The 17,103-nt window shown below is 49.9% G+C and overlaps 1 protein-coding gene across 1 annotated transcript; it reads right to left on the bottom strand.

The window, feature by feature from the left end:
* Positions 1-357: 357 nt before the first annotated feature.
* On the bottom strand, positions 358-17,040 carry SEC61A1 (SEC61 translocon subunit alpha 1). Its single transcript, XM_058725793.1, has 12 exons — positions 16,897-17,040; positions 16,569-16,636; positions 13,555-13,620; positions 13,387-13,465; positions 12,295-12,426; positions 10,484-10,593; positions 10,035-10,188; positions 6,279-6,439; positions 4,838-5,035; positions 4,374-4,565; positions 3,908-3,984; positions 358-2,468 (listed from the first exon to the last, which is right to left on the bottom strand). The coding sequence occupies exons 1-12, from the start codon at positions 16,901-16,903 to the stop codon at positions 2,282-2,284; spliced, it is 1,431 nt and encodes a 476-aa protein (XP_058581776.1). The 5' UTR covers positions 16,904-17,040; the 3' UTR covers positions 358-2,281.
* Between the last annotated feature and the right edge of the window lie 63 nt (positions 17,041-17,103).

Below are 17,103 nucleotides of genomic sequence, written 5' to 3'. Positions count from 1 at the left end.
CCTAGGGCAACGGTACCCCTTGGCCTGGACAGGGCGGGAGGGCGCTGCGTGGGTACGGCGTGATGGGCTGCATTCACAGGGGTGACACCTGTCTACTCCCTCGCTTCTGGGAGGACCCGGCACTTCACCCGTGTTTCTCTTCACCAAAACCCTGGGCGTGCAGCTGACACACCCCCAGGAGAAGCACATTTCTCAGGGGCTACGCCTGCCCGGGGAGGGACTTCCGTCTAGTGGAGACTGGGGCACCCTGTGCAAAACCAGGACTCAACCACACCTCACACACACCCGAAGGGCACCCAGCTCTTCTCTCGCCGGCCTTCCTGGGAACTGTAAACCAAGAGAACGTGACCAAGTGGCTTGTAAAAAGTTGGCTTTATTTGTCACTTATTCACCTTAACTCAGTTATGCCATTACGGCGTCCACAGTGACAGTCCCCTGGAAGCTGGGGTCGGCCCCCACCCACCATGATCATGGACCACAGAGCACGAGCCCCGCGGGGCCCCACCCACGAGGCGGGCACTCCCGGCGTTGCCACGCACAGGCTCGCACAGACTGTGCGTCTCGGGGAGGCATTGAGTCTCTGCTCAGGACTGGGTCTGACAAGGCCACGTGTGATATGGTGGTATGCCCTGGACTGGGGGTCGACAGACCTGCCGGGCCCATCCTGGTTCTGCCGCTGGCTTGCCGGGTGGCTTTAGGCAAGTCGCTTTTTGTCCCTTGGTCGGTTTGTTTCCTGGTTAGCGCTGCTAGTGAGGTCTCCTAGGACTCCGACTCAGACGGGCGCCGGCCCTGTCACCTCTGCTGAGTCGTGACCATGGCTCTGTGCTTTGAAGGCCTCTGTGTGCCTGCTGCTGGTGGGGCGTCTCCTTCTGCAGGGCCCCAGGTGCTCCCTTTTTAGAACCGGGGCTTCTTCCGGTGAGAACCCCTCAGGGTTGCGGTGCCTGACTCTGTTGTCCCTGCTGCCAAGCACAGCCTGTCCCCTGAGGAGCCTTCCTAAAGGCCTCAGAAAAGGTTCCAATTCCTAAAATCTAGGTCTTCTGTTACTGCAAACAGAACTTAGTTTAGACATAATTGTGAGTCTTTTCATTCCAAACACACTGGAGCCACTTACAAAAAAACAAAACAAAACAAAACCCAAACACCAAAAAACCCGAAGCCCTCTGACCCGGATCTCATCATGGATCTGAGGCCCGAGTCCTCCTCTCTGCTGGGTGGTCCTGATGGAAGTCGACAGGAGACGGGTGGCATCTAGTCACTTACTTTACATGCATTTGGTCCCAGGCACAATAAAAAAAGTGCTAAAAACATGATAGGAAGTCCTCAGCCTGGAAGGCAGCGGTGCTGCGACAGCCAAGCTGCTCCTTTCCACATCTGTGTGCGTCTCCCTAGGGGTGAGCGGGAGGCCCGTCCGGCGACAACCAGAAGGACTGGACAGACACGCATCACTCCAAGGGACCTCTATGCAACGTCCACCTGGCTTGGGTCAGCCACAACGCCATAAAAGCTGGTGACTCCTGGCCCCGCTCGATCAGGGGACACAAACCGACTACAGACAGACATGGTGGAGCCAAGCTGACTCTGTGCTTTTCAGCCTCAAAGCCCGACTAGAACAGTCAATGAGAAGAGCCAACAGGCACATGCAGAAAAATTAACAGACGGCCCAAGAGCGTCTTCTGGAAAATCCATCCCTTTCTTTTGGAAGAAGCTTGGTCCTAAAAACTACTTATAAAAAAGGAAGACAATTGTGTCTTCCAGAAAAACAGTTTTAAGCCAGATATTCCCACCCCTGATTGTGAAAGGGACTCACTAGTGAGTCCTCCAGAAAACATGATTTGCTCTCAGCCTCGTGCCCTGTGGCCACGACATAGACACTGCCACAGGGTTTGTGCTTCTAACCAACAGGACATTCCCTTGATGGGGGAACAGCTCAGACCACTGCAGCCGCCTACGGCACTGAGCAGGTGCAAAGGTTACAACAAAAGTTACATGGACACTTGGGGACGGTCACTTACCACCCCCACCTCTGGCAGTCAGCTCAATAAAACCTCAGTTCTACCGTTCTTTCTGCCAATGCCAGAATAAAAAGCAAAATTTCAAACTGGAAAAATTCTAGCACTTTACAAAGTGGAATGAAAGAATATGAAATTCAAAACCATTATTAAACAAAAGTCCCGGTGCCGTAGCAGCACTCCCTGTATGAGCACCCCACGGTGAGGTCTCGCTGTTCCCTTCCCCCACAATTCCGTGCACGGCCCCTCTCCCTGGTCCGGGGAGACAGGGCTCAGAACAGAAGGGCCCCCATGCTGCCGACCTCGCTCTGCTCCTTCACGAAGATTTCAAAGTACTGGTAGATGATCGTGACCGCGAGCAAGATCCCGGTTCCAGACCCGATGGCGCCCAGGAAGTCGGCCAGGACGGAGAGGGCCCCGATGCACAGCCCGCCGAAGGCTGCGGCGGTGGGGATGTACCTGGGGAGCAGGGGGGGCCGGTCAGCCACGTGGCACCATGCAGAGTCCCCTGGCCGGGCCATCTGACATGCCCACCTCTGATTCAAGACCCTGACTCCTTACAGGCTACTCCACTACCTTCACCTACGTCACGGCTTGTTGGTCTAGACTGGGGCTGTGCTGTCCAGTGAGTGCCGTGTATGGCTCGTGAAACGGGACTAGTCCAGATCGAGATGGTAAAGGCCTCACGTGAGGTTTTGAAGACAAGAACGTAAAATCTCAATATGCTTTTTCTTATGTTAACTGCAAGTTAAAGAATGATATTCTGGACATAACTGGATTAAATAAAATATACTATGAAATTTCATTTCACCAGTTTCTTCTTAAGATATAGTCTACATACGACATTTTATTAGTTTCAGGTATATTCTTACTTTTTTCAGGTGGCCGCTAGAAAATTTAAAATTTCCCACGTGGCTTGCAACCTATTATGACTGAACAGTGACATCAATGCAGAGGGCTCAGAGAATTCTTAAAACTGCCCTGCTAGAGATCTGGAAACAATCCGAAACTTGCAGCACTGGCTTCCCCTGTGGTTGCTTCCTTTAGGTGAGGTGAGCAAGCTACGGGCCACAGGACAAACCTTGTCGGCCACCTCATTCTGTGAACGGTTTTCCAGGAACACAGCCTCCTTCATTCGTGTACTGTGCACGGCTGCTTCCCAGAGGCATTGGAAGAAGTAAGAACTCACAACAGAGGCTAATGGCTTGAAAAGCTTGAGACACCCATGCAGCCCCCAGAGACAGCTCACACTGTAACCGCCTGTCTATGAAGAGGGGGTGCGGACAGCACGGTGACGCGTAAGCACCCTAGGGGCCAGCCTGGGGCTTTCTCCGACCCCGAATCTCCACACCCTCCTCCTGCAGCTGGTTACCGAGCGCTGCAGCCAGTCTCTCCTCCATGTCCCCAAGTCCCTGCGGCACTCGGGACCCCGCGCCGCCATGCTCACCCAAACTCCCACAGCGGCCTCTCAGTCAGCCTCACCTCCCTCTGGTGGGTCTGCCTCCAGCGCTGAGCTTCCTGAAGGGACCCGGGGCGCTGCCCCTTCCCTGCGCGGCCTTGTTAGCCTCACCTCCACCTTGGCCCTCATCTGCACTCAGAGCGTAAGTGGGGTCCCCGTGCCCCAGCGGCCAGCTCACCGTCCTGTGACAGTGGGGCCGTGTGCCGCTGCCTTGCTCCCTGGTGGCTCCTTCTCCGAGGAGAGGGGCTACACGCACTTACTTTTTCTATTTCCGGTCCCCAGCAGCTGGCAAGCTCACAGTTACAGACGCAGGGGTCTTTCCTATCCCGTTACCCAAGGGTAAGAGTTAATAAACCCGAAGTCCCTAAGCCCGATCAGGATGCTGAGTGTGTAAGGAAACCACAAACACAGAGTCTGGGGACCTGGGGCCAGCACTCACCGATTGAGCTCATGGACCATGGAAGTCTCTCGGTGGCCCCTCATCACCATCTGCTGCTCCTTTAGCTGCTTTGCAACCTGCGTGATGCCCACCAAAGAGACAACGTTAAACCCTAAACTTGAAATTGAAGGGAAGGCAGCGGTCTCCTGGCGGCACTTGGCCCTCACCGCTTTCCGTTTCCACCCCCCTCAGCGCTCACACGGGTAACCCTGACACCTGCTGCTAAGGCGAGTCCCACAGTTTGGCTCCAGCTTCCCAAACCGAGTGCTCATTTACTTTTGGGCTTTATCTCTGGCCATCAACGCTTCACAATTGCCCCGCAATAGGACGAGGGGTGTGCGGGCATTCACAGGCCGCTCTCTCAGGAAGAGGTGAGGAGTGGAGTCTCTGTATGCCACTAAGGGGTGACGGCCACTGCTTCCCCATTTAACCGCTTGTCCAGCACCCTACTGTAACTTCTACTCACATCTTTGGCAGAGGAGCCCGAGACCTCAATCCAAGTTTTGGAGAAGAACGCACACGAGCCGAGCATGAACACTATGTACACCACGGCATGGACGGGGTCTTCTAGCACAGAGCCGAAAGACTCTGGAGGGGACAGGTAATAGCACAGGCCACCAACCGGATAAGCACGTGCGGGACCCCCGGAAGAAGTATCCTGGAAAGAATATGCGGAAAACCTATGGGTGCCACCTTGTCATACCTTAGCATCAAGACACAAATAGTTCCGAGCAGACGGAAGGCAGTTTTGCTCAAGTGCCCGCAGTGCGGTTCACGCACGGACAAGAAAATTTAACACGCTGAATTTGTAAAAGGCACGATTAGGAAAAACCTCTGGGTGACATATTTGGTCAAGAGCAAGACACACGGACGCACACACTGCCACTTGCCACAGCACTGACACAGACTGCTTCGAGCAGCTGTACTTACAGACCAAGTGCCCAGGAGGCTGACCAGCAGGTTGCCACTGAAGCGGGCGGACAGCATCTGGGAGATGACGTACAGGTTGGACACCAGGGCGGACTGCAGGATGATGGGGATGTTGGAGGTGTAGAAGAGCTTGATAGGGTACGTGTTGTACTGGCCTCGGTACCGGGCCGACTTGATGGGCAGGTCCACGCGGAAGCCCTGAAGAGCCAAACGGAGCGAAATGGCCCTCAGAGCCTCATCCGGCCGGTTGCCCAGGACGGCCCGGCATGGCGCAGCCGGGGACAGCCTCGAGAGAGCCGGCCCGGAGCATGGGTTCCGGGGCTCTTGTGGCCCTGCATTACCCGCCTCCCCACCTGGGGGCACCTGAACAGAAGGTTCCTAGAAACACTGGCGTAAACACGCACCAAACCCCAGCAGAGTGAAATTATCCCACTTTTGTCAAAAACCAAAGTCCAGCACGTCACATTCACCTCTCTGCAGGATTCAGAGAGAATCCGGAGAGACGTGCGCCTGAGTCCCGGGGGCGCCTCCCTCGCCTGTGCTTTCTGTGGCCACCACGGCCTCTGCCTCACTCCCCACAACAGCCTTTTAGGACATTTCTGATCATAAACAGAAAAGCTAAGCTCTTCTAGGAATTCAGCCTCTCCCTCTGAAACCCCTGAGAAGAGAAAGGGTTTCTTTCCTATTGTTTTCACAAACTCCCAGTGCCTAGAACAGGGCTGAGAATACATACGATTTCAAATAAAATGTTCACGCTCCAAGTCAAGTAGTTGCCAAGCCCCCAATAAGTGCACTTGTTAGTAACGAGGCTTCTAAGTCTCAGCTGAAGGACCAGAACTGTTAAGCCCTCAGAAAAAGCATTTGCCTGGTTTAAATACCCTTTCGACTTCTTCCTCAACTGTTGTCCCTCCTTATCAATAAATACCAGAATACAAAGCAGCCAATCAAACAATAAAAAGATTAATCTGACCCCAGAACAGGAAACAGCAGTTCAAGTCCCTCGTGCAGACGCATGTGACACAGACTGATAATTTGGAAGGTAAGAGGAAGGCCTTTTCCAAGATGAGGCTACTGCCTGCAATTACTACACAACCTTCGGGTAACACACAGACGAGGTTTTAGAGCTTGGTTACTTCTCATTTCCCCTGAACTAAGAACTTAAAGATAGATCTTCTCTGTCTGCTGACAGGCCCGACCCAAGGGAACACGATTTCAGGAACGTTCTGCCTAAACTGTGTTTAGCGCAGTCAAGTTCTGACTCAGTGGGAGGAACCTGTGCCGCTCGCATGGAATGCGTGCCCTTCAAACACCACATCTCATTTCAGTGCGTCGCAATGGGATGTGCGCCACCCCGGGGCGAGGATGGGGGACACGCACACCAAGGCGCTCTGAAACTTAAATGCAGTCCATCAAAACTCGCCGTGGCCGGATCTGGACGCACCTGGAAGTAGATCACCACTGCGAAGACAAAGATGGTGGCGATCAGATTCATGAGGTTGGGGAGATTCTGGCGGTAGAAGGCCTCTCGAAGGGCTCGGACCTTGTCAGTGCGTGTGGCCAGCAGATGGAACAGTGCGATGATGGCACCTTCGAATTCCATTCCTGTTGGCGAAGGAGAGGACGCATGTGGTAAAGAAACAAACCACCAACTAAATTTGGCTCTGAGGATCTTGGTAGCCAGAAAGAGTAAGCCCTACCATTCGCGGTGCCTGCTCCTATAACCACAGGGAGAGAGTTCTCTCACACCTCTCTCATCCTGTAACCTGCAGAAATGGGCCATTCTACCTTTTGACTTAACTGATCTCAAATCTTCGACATATAGGAGTCAATGGCTACCAGATGCCTGGCATGATGATCGATTACGAAATCATACCGGCAGGGTCTGCTGAACTCCCGCTGCAGCGGTCTCCACTGCAGAGTGGCCTCCCAGCGGTCAGATCCTCCTCCTGGAGACGCCCAGGCAGCACGAGGAGCAGGCTGGCCCTGACAAGGCGGGGCTCGGACTCTGCTCTCTACACGGACGGCTGAGCGGAAAGGACCACACGTGTGCCTACCACACGGCGGATCCGAATCCGAGTTCACGCCTTACCCTGAGAGGGTGTGGAAGGAGGCAGCCCGGTCACAGGGCCAAGAAACCAAGGCCCCAAGGCAGACTGAGCTTACCCAGACACCGAAGGAAAAGAGCAAGCGTGGGCACCTGACCTGAGCAGCAGGCAGCACAGGGGCAAGTGAGAGGGCCTGGGTGCACAGGGCAGCAGCAGGGCCTAGGGGTGTATACGTTTTCAGGAAATTTACATAAACTGAACACACAAAAGCTAACGCCAGAAACGGGAGCACTGCATTACTGTGACTGACCACTGCTGACCCAGGACAGTCTAACTATCCTGTGACAGACGTCTGGCACTCATGCACAAAGCTAGTGCCACATCCAGGCCACGGTCTCCGAGGACTGGTAGCGGGTACTGGGAACAGTGGCATGTGGTGCGCCTTGGTCCTGTGCTGCGACAGCGTTTGCTCGTTTCTGACGCGTGGTGACTGGTGCCACACGTCACGTCTCCCTCTGGCTTCTCCTGGACCGTTCTGAGACGACACTTTAGGTCAACCATCTAATGGGCATCACCACTGACCTCTTCTGGATGTGGCTTCTATGGAAGCAACACTTGTTCCCAACTGTCAGGAATTCCTCCCCTCACCTTATGATGCCGTCCTCAGTCATGTGACTGGCCCATCTTCCTAGGGCACAGAGTTCAGGGATCTTAAAGCTGGAGCCAGGACAAGCGCTTACTTCACAGAGGACACCCCAGCTGCCCAGGAAGGGGGAACACCCTCTGCCCTCTGTCAACACTGCCCCACCCCCACACCTCTGATCTCAACTCTGACTCCTCTCCCCCTTGTTCATTCTGCGCCAGCTGACCTGGAACACCGGCTACATTCTCACCTTAGGGCCTTTGTAGCTGCTCGTTCCCTCCACGTGGGACATTCTTCCCCCACAGTCATGGGGCTCCCTCCCCTCTAAAGGACTTTGTTCCAACGGAGGGTTGGGAGGATGGACATGGTGGGGGTGGGGGAATCTTCTTGATCACCCAGACTAACCCTGCGACAACCTTCCTGGCATTTCCATCTTTTTCCTCCGCCTTGCTTTTCCCCAAGGTACCTGTCCCAACACCTAACCTACACAGTACTCGGCTCCCTTCATATTCCCAGTGCCTAGAACAGCGCCTGGTCCTTAATAGATGCCTGGGCAATACTTTTTCAGTGAAAGGTGATGCTAGGGTTAAGCTGTAGTTCTCCTAATTTTTAATACAATCATTTCTCAAAATTCATTACCTGCTGAATCTCTGGGAACAAGACCGGGTTTCCAAGGGCGAAATGTCACTTCGAGGGCACAGGCAGTTTCGTACCTGCATGGTCCCTGCTAATCCCATTTGTGCTGTCCCCACTTGCCCACGGAATGGCTATTCTCCCAGACCTGAGAGGGTCACAGTAAGTAACCTATTTCCATGTGCCCAACAGAGTTTCAGATGTGCTGCCATGCTGCCTTCTCAGTCCTGTGACCTCTGTGACCTGTGCCCTCCTCCAGGGTCCAGTCCTCATGAACCCCCTCTCCTGTTCCCTTCACCCCATGGCTCTCACGGTGACACTCACCGCCCACACATGTGGCTGTGGAGTGACCCTTCCTGGCTGCATCGTCTCTCCAGCTCGGTCCCAAAACTACCAGCTGACAGCATGACACTTTTATTTTAAAACCAGAAACAAACCTGACTTTGCTTCACAATTTTCCATCACCCTCGAAAGAACCTCCATTGTCCCACCTCTTACACGCTGTTCTCCTCGTGCCCTCGCTCAATGTTTTCTACGACAGGTTGGCTCATCAAAGCTGAAGGACTGATTAGCTCCCTGGCTTTGCTCTCTGCTCATCTCCCCCAGTCCAGGGTGAATCATTCCTTCCACACCCCAACTCTCAGTGCCTCATGGCCTGCTCCTGAATAGAGGGTGGCACAGTGGCCAGAAAGCCCTGGCTGGTGGCTTCTACTATCCCTTCACCGTCCTGCCTTTTCACACCCATTCCTGAAAAACCCTGACCTCCTTCCCACCTTCCAGCTTCTCCTAATCTGCCCTGAATTTCCTAAAATTCCAGGAAGTGCCCAGGGAGGAATCAAGTCTGCTCCTGTCCACTCCTCTCTGAGGCCCTTCTGACATTTCCTATGTCCAGTTACACTCTTTTCCTTGTAATCTATGGGATGCAAGTGGCCCTCATTTGTCCAGGGACCTACTTTCAGTCTCACAAATGAGACCATGTGGTCTCTGGAGGCCAGGGACTGTTTCCAGCAGTCAGTTCAAAGAAAAATACTCAAATATGCATGAATATTGACTTCTCATGGGACTCTTCCGAGTGAACAGCATATTTAGTGATGAAAAAAACTTGATTTTCCTTTTCTAGTAAGTCATACTTCCCTAAATGTTTAGAAAGTTTTGTTAAAAACACTGCCTGTAACAAGATTTCCCTTCCTTATAGGTATAACGTGGAACACCTACATGCGGTATGCACCTACTTTGAGCCACATATCACTGAGTTCATGTTATTTCTCACTTAATCCTGGCACCCATGGCCACTTACTACTACCGGCAACAGCCAGGATTTAAACCCCGGTGAGCTCCAAGTTCAGATCTCTCTCACAAAACTGCCCTTTGCATGACCAAGTGCAGTAATTTCATTTTTAAAAACGTATTCGCTGTGAGCAACTACCAAGATACGTCAAGATGAATGTGTGTGGATGTGCTGTAACAACAGTGGAACTGGAAACAACCTCAGTGCCCATCAGAAAAAACTGGTTATGACAAGTGTTGCTTTAGCCTCGCAACAGAAGTCCATACTGTGCTAAGGAAAATGAGCCAGAGCTATTTATTCCAGCATGGCAAATGTCCATGAAACGCTCACATGAAAAAGGCAAATTACGTATGTTTATGAGCACAAACCTATCTGTGTTTAAAAATTTCTACAGATAGAAGTTACTCTAAACCAAACCAAAGCAAACCAAACCAACGAAAACAACTCTGCAGATCCACAGAGAAAAATCAGAAGAGATGTATAAAACCGAAAATTTTTCCTTGGAAGGAGGGGGACTACTGTTTCCTGCTTTGCACACATTGGTACTTTTTACTGAACCCCATCCCCAGAGAAGGCCAGGGCCCTTACCTCGGCCGGTGTTCACAGTGGTGGGGCTGAACGCCTTCCACACAATGGTCTCGCAGATGTTAGTGGCAATGAAGAGGGAAATCCCGGAGCCCAGGCCGTACCCTTTTTGCAGAAGTTCATCCAAAAGTAAGACAATTAAGCCAGCGACAAAGAGCTGTGAAAATTAAAAAAAGAAAAAAAAAATTAAAAACCCAAACAGACTACGCACTTCTGTTCTTCATGGACATAGTTCTCTCCTTCTGCAGTAACGACCTTCCCCGATATAAATGCTAAAGGCAGAGTAGGCCTCGGAGAGTACAGCCTTTCTCTGGTGAACTCAGAAAGGCCAACACAGGGGCTCCGGCTTCCTCTCCTGCTTATTTTAGGCATGCCTCAGATTTGTCACGTGGGAAGTCTAAGTGCGTGTGAGGGACTACTCAAAAGGGGGCATATGTCAGAGTAGCAATTACCTGGATGGTGATTAACAGGCAGATTCCAGCACCCATCTCAGAAGGGTCTCCGTACATTCCTGTCATCACATACACGATGGACTGGCCGATAGTAATGATCATGCCGAATACTGGAAATGAAAAGAAAACGGTGTTCAAAGTGGGACATTGCATGGTCCAGGAGAGAACAGTTACTAAACACCAACTCTGTGCCAGGCACAGCAGAAGACAAAGGTGGAGAGGAAGAATATGGATACTGCCTGCAAGGAGATTGGTCCAGGAAACACTCAACAGCCCCATGGCCAAAGCACAAGGTAATTCAAATGCCTTCTAACAAAAGCACGCAGGCTCGTCAATTTCAGCTTCTCCTAAATTCACTTTCCTTTCAGTGAGGGCAGGAGAAAAAGTTGAAAAGTGACAAATCTAGTTCTTGATAAAAAGGTGTCGGGGAATCAGGGGAGATGACATCCAGAGACTCCTGATTTGGTGATGGTGCTGACCTGAAGCACCCGAACTCAGGGTAGGTCGCTGGGGCTTGGGAGAGCTCCTTAACTGAAGTCCATGCCCGGGCCCTCTCCAGGCTCATCTGGGTCTGAGTCCAAAACACTGAATATTAACTCTGGGATAAAGTGACCCCTTCCCAGTTTGTAGTTCATGTGTTTTTTAAGGAAAAACTTCACAGTGCCATCAATTTAGTTACCGGTTTCCTCTGCCACAAAGGTCTTCTGGCCTAAGACACTTTTCTTTTTGTATGCAGACGTGTTTGTTTCTTGTACCTCATGACACTCCATTGTTAGGCACAATGGAATCCATTTGTTTTTATTGGTTCCACAAAACCAAATGGGTTTGGGACTCAATTTCCCTTTTCTGCTTAGTTTGCACATAAAATACAATTTTATTTCAAAGTACCTATCAGATATAGTTTCCATTGGACTTTTTTAAAAGTGCCTAATAAAACTGAAGTCTTAAGACAGAAAAATTTCAAAAAATTGTCCAAGACTGAAGAGAAAACAGCTGGTTTGTACTTTTGAAAAATATTTATGTATATCCTTTTCAATCCTGATTTGTGTCTGAAACTGACATGTCTGAATTGGCTTAGTCTTTCTTGTTCAGTCACTTACCCTCCTAACTTAAGATCTGTAAAACATGCTGGTGTGGAAGAAAATACGGCTGCAGAGGAAACTGTAAACGTCGTTTCCTAGTTAACACATTCCACTTCAGAGGCTGAATGTGGTTAATTCTGAGGCCCGCTCACTGTTACTAGTAACACGTTATTTGCCATAAAGCAAATACCAATATTCTCCTTACTTTTACAGATGAAAAAACTGAGACTTCAGAGCTGTCACCTAATTTTGTGCGAGGCCACAGAGCTAGGAAATAGCAGAGTTGGAATGAGAGGATCCTTTTCCCCTAAGTTCAATCCTTTCAAACTCCCAGAAGAAGGAAAACAACACTTGTAGAATAACTACTGTGTGCCAGGCACTGAGAGAGGTTTTACACACACTGTTCAACTGAATTCTTACAACAGCTCTGAAGTATCTCCTTCGAAGTGGTAAGTGGTAAGGAAGAGTGAGACCTCCAAGCCCCACTCCTTCCACTTGATCACATGGTGTCTGGGGCCTGTGACATTGCTTTCCCCTGCCTCATCCCACCCATCCAAGTGCTCTCTCTCACTAACAAAGCCTAACAAGGTGGTGGGCCAAGGAGGTTACCTCGTACAAAAATACCTGGGTTTTTTTTTTTTTTTGTTTTTGTTTTTTTGGTAAACCTGTTTATAAAAAATTTGAATTCCCAACTACAGACATCTGAACATTACCCAAAATCTCACTTACACTTTTGGGCTCCATTGAAGAGAGCTCGGTCTTTTGGGGTGTCACCGACTTCAATTATTTTGGCACCAGCCAAGAGCTGCATGATGAGGCCGGAGGTGACAATGGGAGAGATACCCAGCTCCATCAATGTGCCTTGAAGGAAAGGGGAGGCAAAATACAGCCAGTATAAGCTTGGAAAAGCAACCAATTATTAATAACTGAATGAACAAAATTCGACTGTGAACACCATATACAATGTGTTTCAGTTTGCTAGCGGCAGTTAATTTCGAGAATAATCGCCCAATATCAATGATGACAGTGTGATTCAATTCATTCCATTCAGTCTGTCAGGCAACATCTTATTCTGTTTAGGAAGTCACGTGGCATTTAAACAGATGAATGCATTTGAATTCACCATAAACAGATTCATTCTGGCTTTACAGAGATAAGAAAGGTTCGTCTCTTCATCAGTTAATAAAAACAGGATAACATTCAAATAATTTCTAGAGTTTGGAAAGAAGGTCTGTACCACTGTATCTAGATGGGAATAAACGTCTACTTCCATTATGCTAAAATGAGCTACACTTTCAAGGGATTTGAACTTAATTTGAACTATATTTAAAAAATGAGTTAATCAAAAGCAGTATCAACATAAGTGTTCAAAATCCTCCCCCCATGGGTAATGGGTTCAAGTACACAAAACACCATTACGTATTTTCTTTGACACATACATGTAACCTATACATACGAAAAAAAATGTTGCGGGAAATAAATGACATAGTCCAAAGAATGTTATCAAAACAGGAGAAAGACTGGTACAAATGTCGCCATTTCAGCTGTTTAAAACACATTCTAGTTCTTCCATGCTTTTTTATCCTCTACGACCTAGACTAATCTTGTTAGTACAGGTTTTGTGTTGCATTCAAATACAATTCCGAATGTGACGTTAGGCCTCGGTGCGGAATTTGGCATTTGCTAAGGCTATTCAGCACAGCACGCCAACATTCTTCCCCAACGCCCTCTGAATTCCGCATAAAGCCAAAGCCTGTCATTTAACTGAGGGAGGCCAGGCAGGTCTACACTGCAGGGAAGTGCAGGTGGCCAGGGTCCTACCTCTGTTAGAGGCCAGAATCACTCTCATCCAATAGAAAGGGTCAGCTGAATCTGAAGACATGATTCCGAACAGGGGAATCTGGAAACAAGCGGAGAGAAGGAGTCAGCACACTTAGCCCCAGCCTGCTCTCATCCCCACTCCAATTCTGGGACGTGAGCTGTGTTTACCTGGCAGCATACTAAGAAGATAAAGAGGGTGATTGCGGTCCACAGCACTTTCTCCTTAAACTGAATCTGTAATGGAAGAAGATGAATTCAGGCACGAAGGTATTTTCATAAGCAAATTAATAGACGCGACCTCTACTCGGACCCCTTTCTTGGTTCACCAGACAAGTGAGCGCTGAACACTCCAAACTACGTGCCAAACATAAAACATAAGCACGTGTACTGCATGCTTTCTACGTACAAGACACTTATGCAGAGACCTTCGGATGTACTATCTCATTTGATCCTCTTACCACATGGCATTATCGTCTTTATCGTATGAGAAAACGGAGTCTTAGGAAAGCTAATGTGTCCCAAATCCCACAGCTGAATTGAGTTTGAGTGCAAAACCCGTGCTCTTAACCACCAGCATTGACACTATAGGATTAGACCCAAGATCAAAGACAGAAAGGGATTCCGAAACCAGACTCGCCCTTACAACCAGTGAATATTCAATTCTCATTCGAAAAGCTTTTGTAATTGATAAAATCTTGCAATTCTGTAGGCAACTAATTTGCAATTTGTGATCGTTCAACAGTGTATTTGCTATGAATTAAGGGTAAAACAGTGTAATAAACAATACTGGGGGGGAAGACACCTCTAACCTACTCACTGCCTACTAATGGCACCTATTTAAGACTTTTTCACATTTCCTTGGGTACACAGGTAGGACAGGTGACTATTAGGAATCATTTCATAGATAACTTGTAAGTATCATTAAAGAGTTTAGAACCCGCCACCCCAAGGTCCCTCTGGTACTAAGTAGTGGTAGCTTTTCCAGGTGTTCTGCCTCTACAACTGCCTTCCCTAGTACTTGCTGCCTATACTGCAAGAAAGGTTTCAAAGGGCTTGAAAAACACCATAACTATTGTGTGAGCTGAGGATTCTGATAGGGAAAATACTTTGCGAGCAACAGTGTTAAGTGAACAGAATTGTGTTCTGAAAACCTACTTTTCAACCGGAGGGGAAGAGAAGTCAAGCCTAAGCGAGCTCCGCGTCAGAGTCTGGCTTTCTGGTCTGAACAGAAGCTGCGGTCTTCCCGGACTACCCCTTTTGGCAGGCCCCAACGAGGTCACAGCACAAAGGTGATGGGCATACAGTGTCTCACACTCCACATGAAGCTGAGCTGAATTCCCAGAACCCTTCTTCCTCCTGAGAATGCTCCCCTGCCCACCTGGCACCTCGCTGCACCAAGAAATTAGGCCAAGGGAAGGCGACATCCCTTCAGGCTAACTAGGAACGCCACATGCTTGTACTGAAATGATTCTTTAAGGGAAAAAAAGAGTAGATAATTTTTAGAAGACTCCTCATTTTTTTTTTTTAATTTTTTTTTTAACGTTTATTTATTTTTTTGAGACAGAGAGAGAGCATGAACGGGGGAGGGTCAGAGAGAGGGAGACACAGAATCTGAAACAGGCTCTAGGCTCTGAGCTGTCAGCACAGAGCCTGACACGGGGCTCAAACTCACGGACCACGAGATCATGACCTGAGCCGGAGTTGGCCGCTTAACCGACTGAGCCACCCAGGCGCCCCGACTCCTCATTTCTTAATAACCAAGTCTCCTCTCCTGGACGCAGCCAAATTCAACAGCAAAACTTCAAAAGCACTTATCCCAGTCCTATCTACTTGACCACTGAAATAGCCTCTTGAAACCTTGTCTCCTAGCCCACCCCACACACCCTGTATTGCAAAAGCCTCTAGACCACTCTCCTCTCTACCTACTTCCAGAGCAAGTTTCTAATCATCTGGCCCTTCCACTGCTCCCCACCATCTTTTATGTTCTAGCAATGCGGGTCTATAGCTAACACCCTCCCACCTGCTCGTCTTCCTGGTCTTTGCACACCATATATTCCTTATGCCTGGAATTCCTTCTCCTCTCCTCAAAAAAACTTCTATTCTTCCACTAAAACCACCATCAGAAACCACATCTTCCACAGCTAATCCTTCCTGAGCCACTGCTACTCCCTGCACGTATTTCCACTGCTCCATCTACCACACTTAGTCACAAGGCCAAGGATGGACAGCTTTTAAGAGGTTTGTGAAGGGTAGGTCCGAAGCTTGTCGGCCTCCAGAGCCATACCCTTTCTACTAGGCCAGGAGGGTGGGGTGGAGGGGACACCTTTACATTCTGCCCCCTGAAGGCAGCACGCATATGGAGCACTCTTACACAAAATGATTGTAAGTTAAGAAAAAAAAAAAAAAGGTGACTCCAAGAGTAAGTGTCCACGCTGCTGTCAATTACACACACACGTACACGTGAATGCATGAGCAACAGTCTGAAAAGAATCTAAAAACAAAAATATTTCACTATTCATTCTTTTCAATGCGAGAATCTAAATAAAACTTTCTCATTGTTTAACAGCTTTACTAACAGTGGCCACACTCGCTATCCTGGGCTGTCGCTGTGCAGGAGCAGAAATTCTGATAAAGGGTCTACATTTTTATCTTCTCCACATTTTATCTTTACCGTGTCTGCCGTAAAAAGTAGGGTTCCCAAAACGCCTTCTTCCCCCCTCAATACTGTGACAGTCTACATACAAACTCATCTATACGGGGAAAAGTGACCGCTCTTGGCCTCTTTTAGCACATGCATACTAAGATCTTCTCCTAGGAAAACACCAACCATAAAGTGCTCCTGGTGGAGGTGAAGAAGGAAGGGTGGGTAACCCAGTCCGAGTATCCTGAGGCTTTTGAGGCCTTATACATTCACAGCCGAGATCCCTTTTTGGGACAGAGCAGACCGAAGGCTTTGTTCCCTAGAGATGCTCTAAATAAAGCACGACTTGATTTCGGTGCAAACTCCCACACAACCCGGTCACCTTTCGACAAAGCTCAGGAGTACACACAACTACACTCCAAGAGGAAGGAACAGGAGACAGAGTTTCCATCTGGCGTGTTGAAGCCATTTTTAATTGTACTGTAAACTTCAAGCGCCCAGTTTCACGAAACCTTCTTTGACGGCGATACGGGGAACTTACCTTCCTCTCCGGCTTCTGAATTTCCGGCAGGATGACACAGAAGGGCTTGATGACTTCCAGAAATTTGACTTTGATGGGAGAAACAAAAGCAGAGTTAGGGCACGTAAAAACCTCCTGCGCTCCCTGGGGAAGCCTTCCGCCCAGCACGAGTTGGAGCAGGGACTAGGGGAGCAGACCGCGCGCGGGGACCACCGAGGGGGCCAGGGGACGCGGGCCTCGTTCTGAGGGGCCCCGGGAGGGCCCGGTGGGTGGGCGCTCGCCCGGACCGGTGAGGGGAAGGGCGATCTGATCCTTCCCGGCTTTGCCGCGGCTGCCCCGAGGGACTCACTCGCCATGGCGGCGGCTGTTCAGGCTCCGGGTCCCGCTTCTGCTCCTCTCCGCTCCGCCTGAGGTGACACTGCCCGCGGCCCAGCCCGCTACGGAGCGCAGCACCTTCGCCGAGAGACACGTCAGTGCTAGCACCGCGGCGAGCGGCGCGGCGCGGCGCGGGGCGGGGCCGGGGGCGGGTCGCAGGCCGCTTCCGCTTCCTGCCACG

The sequence above is a fragment of the Neofelis nebulosa genome, chromosome 4 (genome assembly GCF_028018385.1).
Source record: "Neofelis nebulosa isolate mNeoNeb1 chromosome 4, mNeoNeb1.pri, whole genome shotgun sequence".
In the NCBI taxonomy this organism is placed as follows: Eukaryota; Metazoa; Chordata; class Mammalia; order Carnivora; family Felidae; genus Neofelis; species Neofelis nebulosa.
Note: the sequence above shows the minus strand (reverse complement) of the source record. Positions and strands in the feature narration are given on the sequence as shown.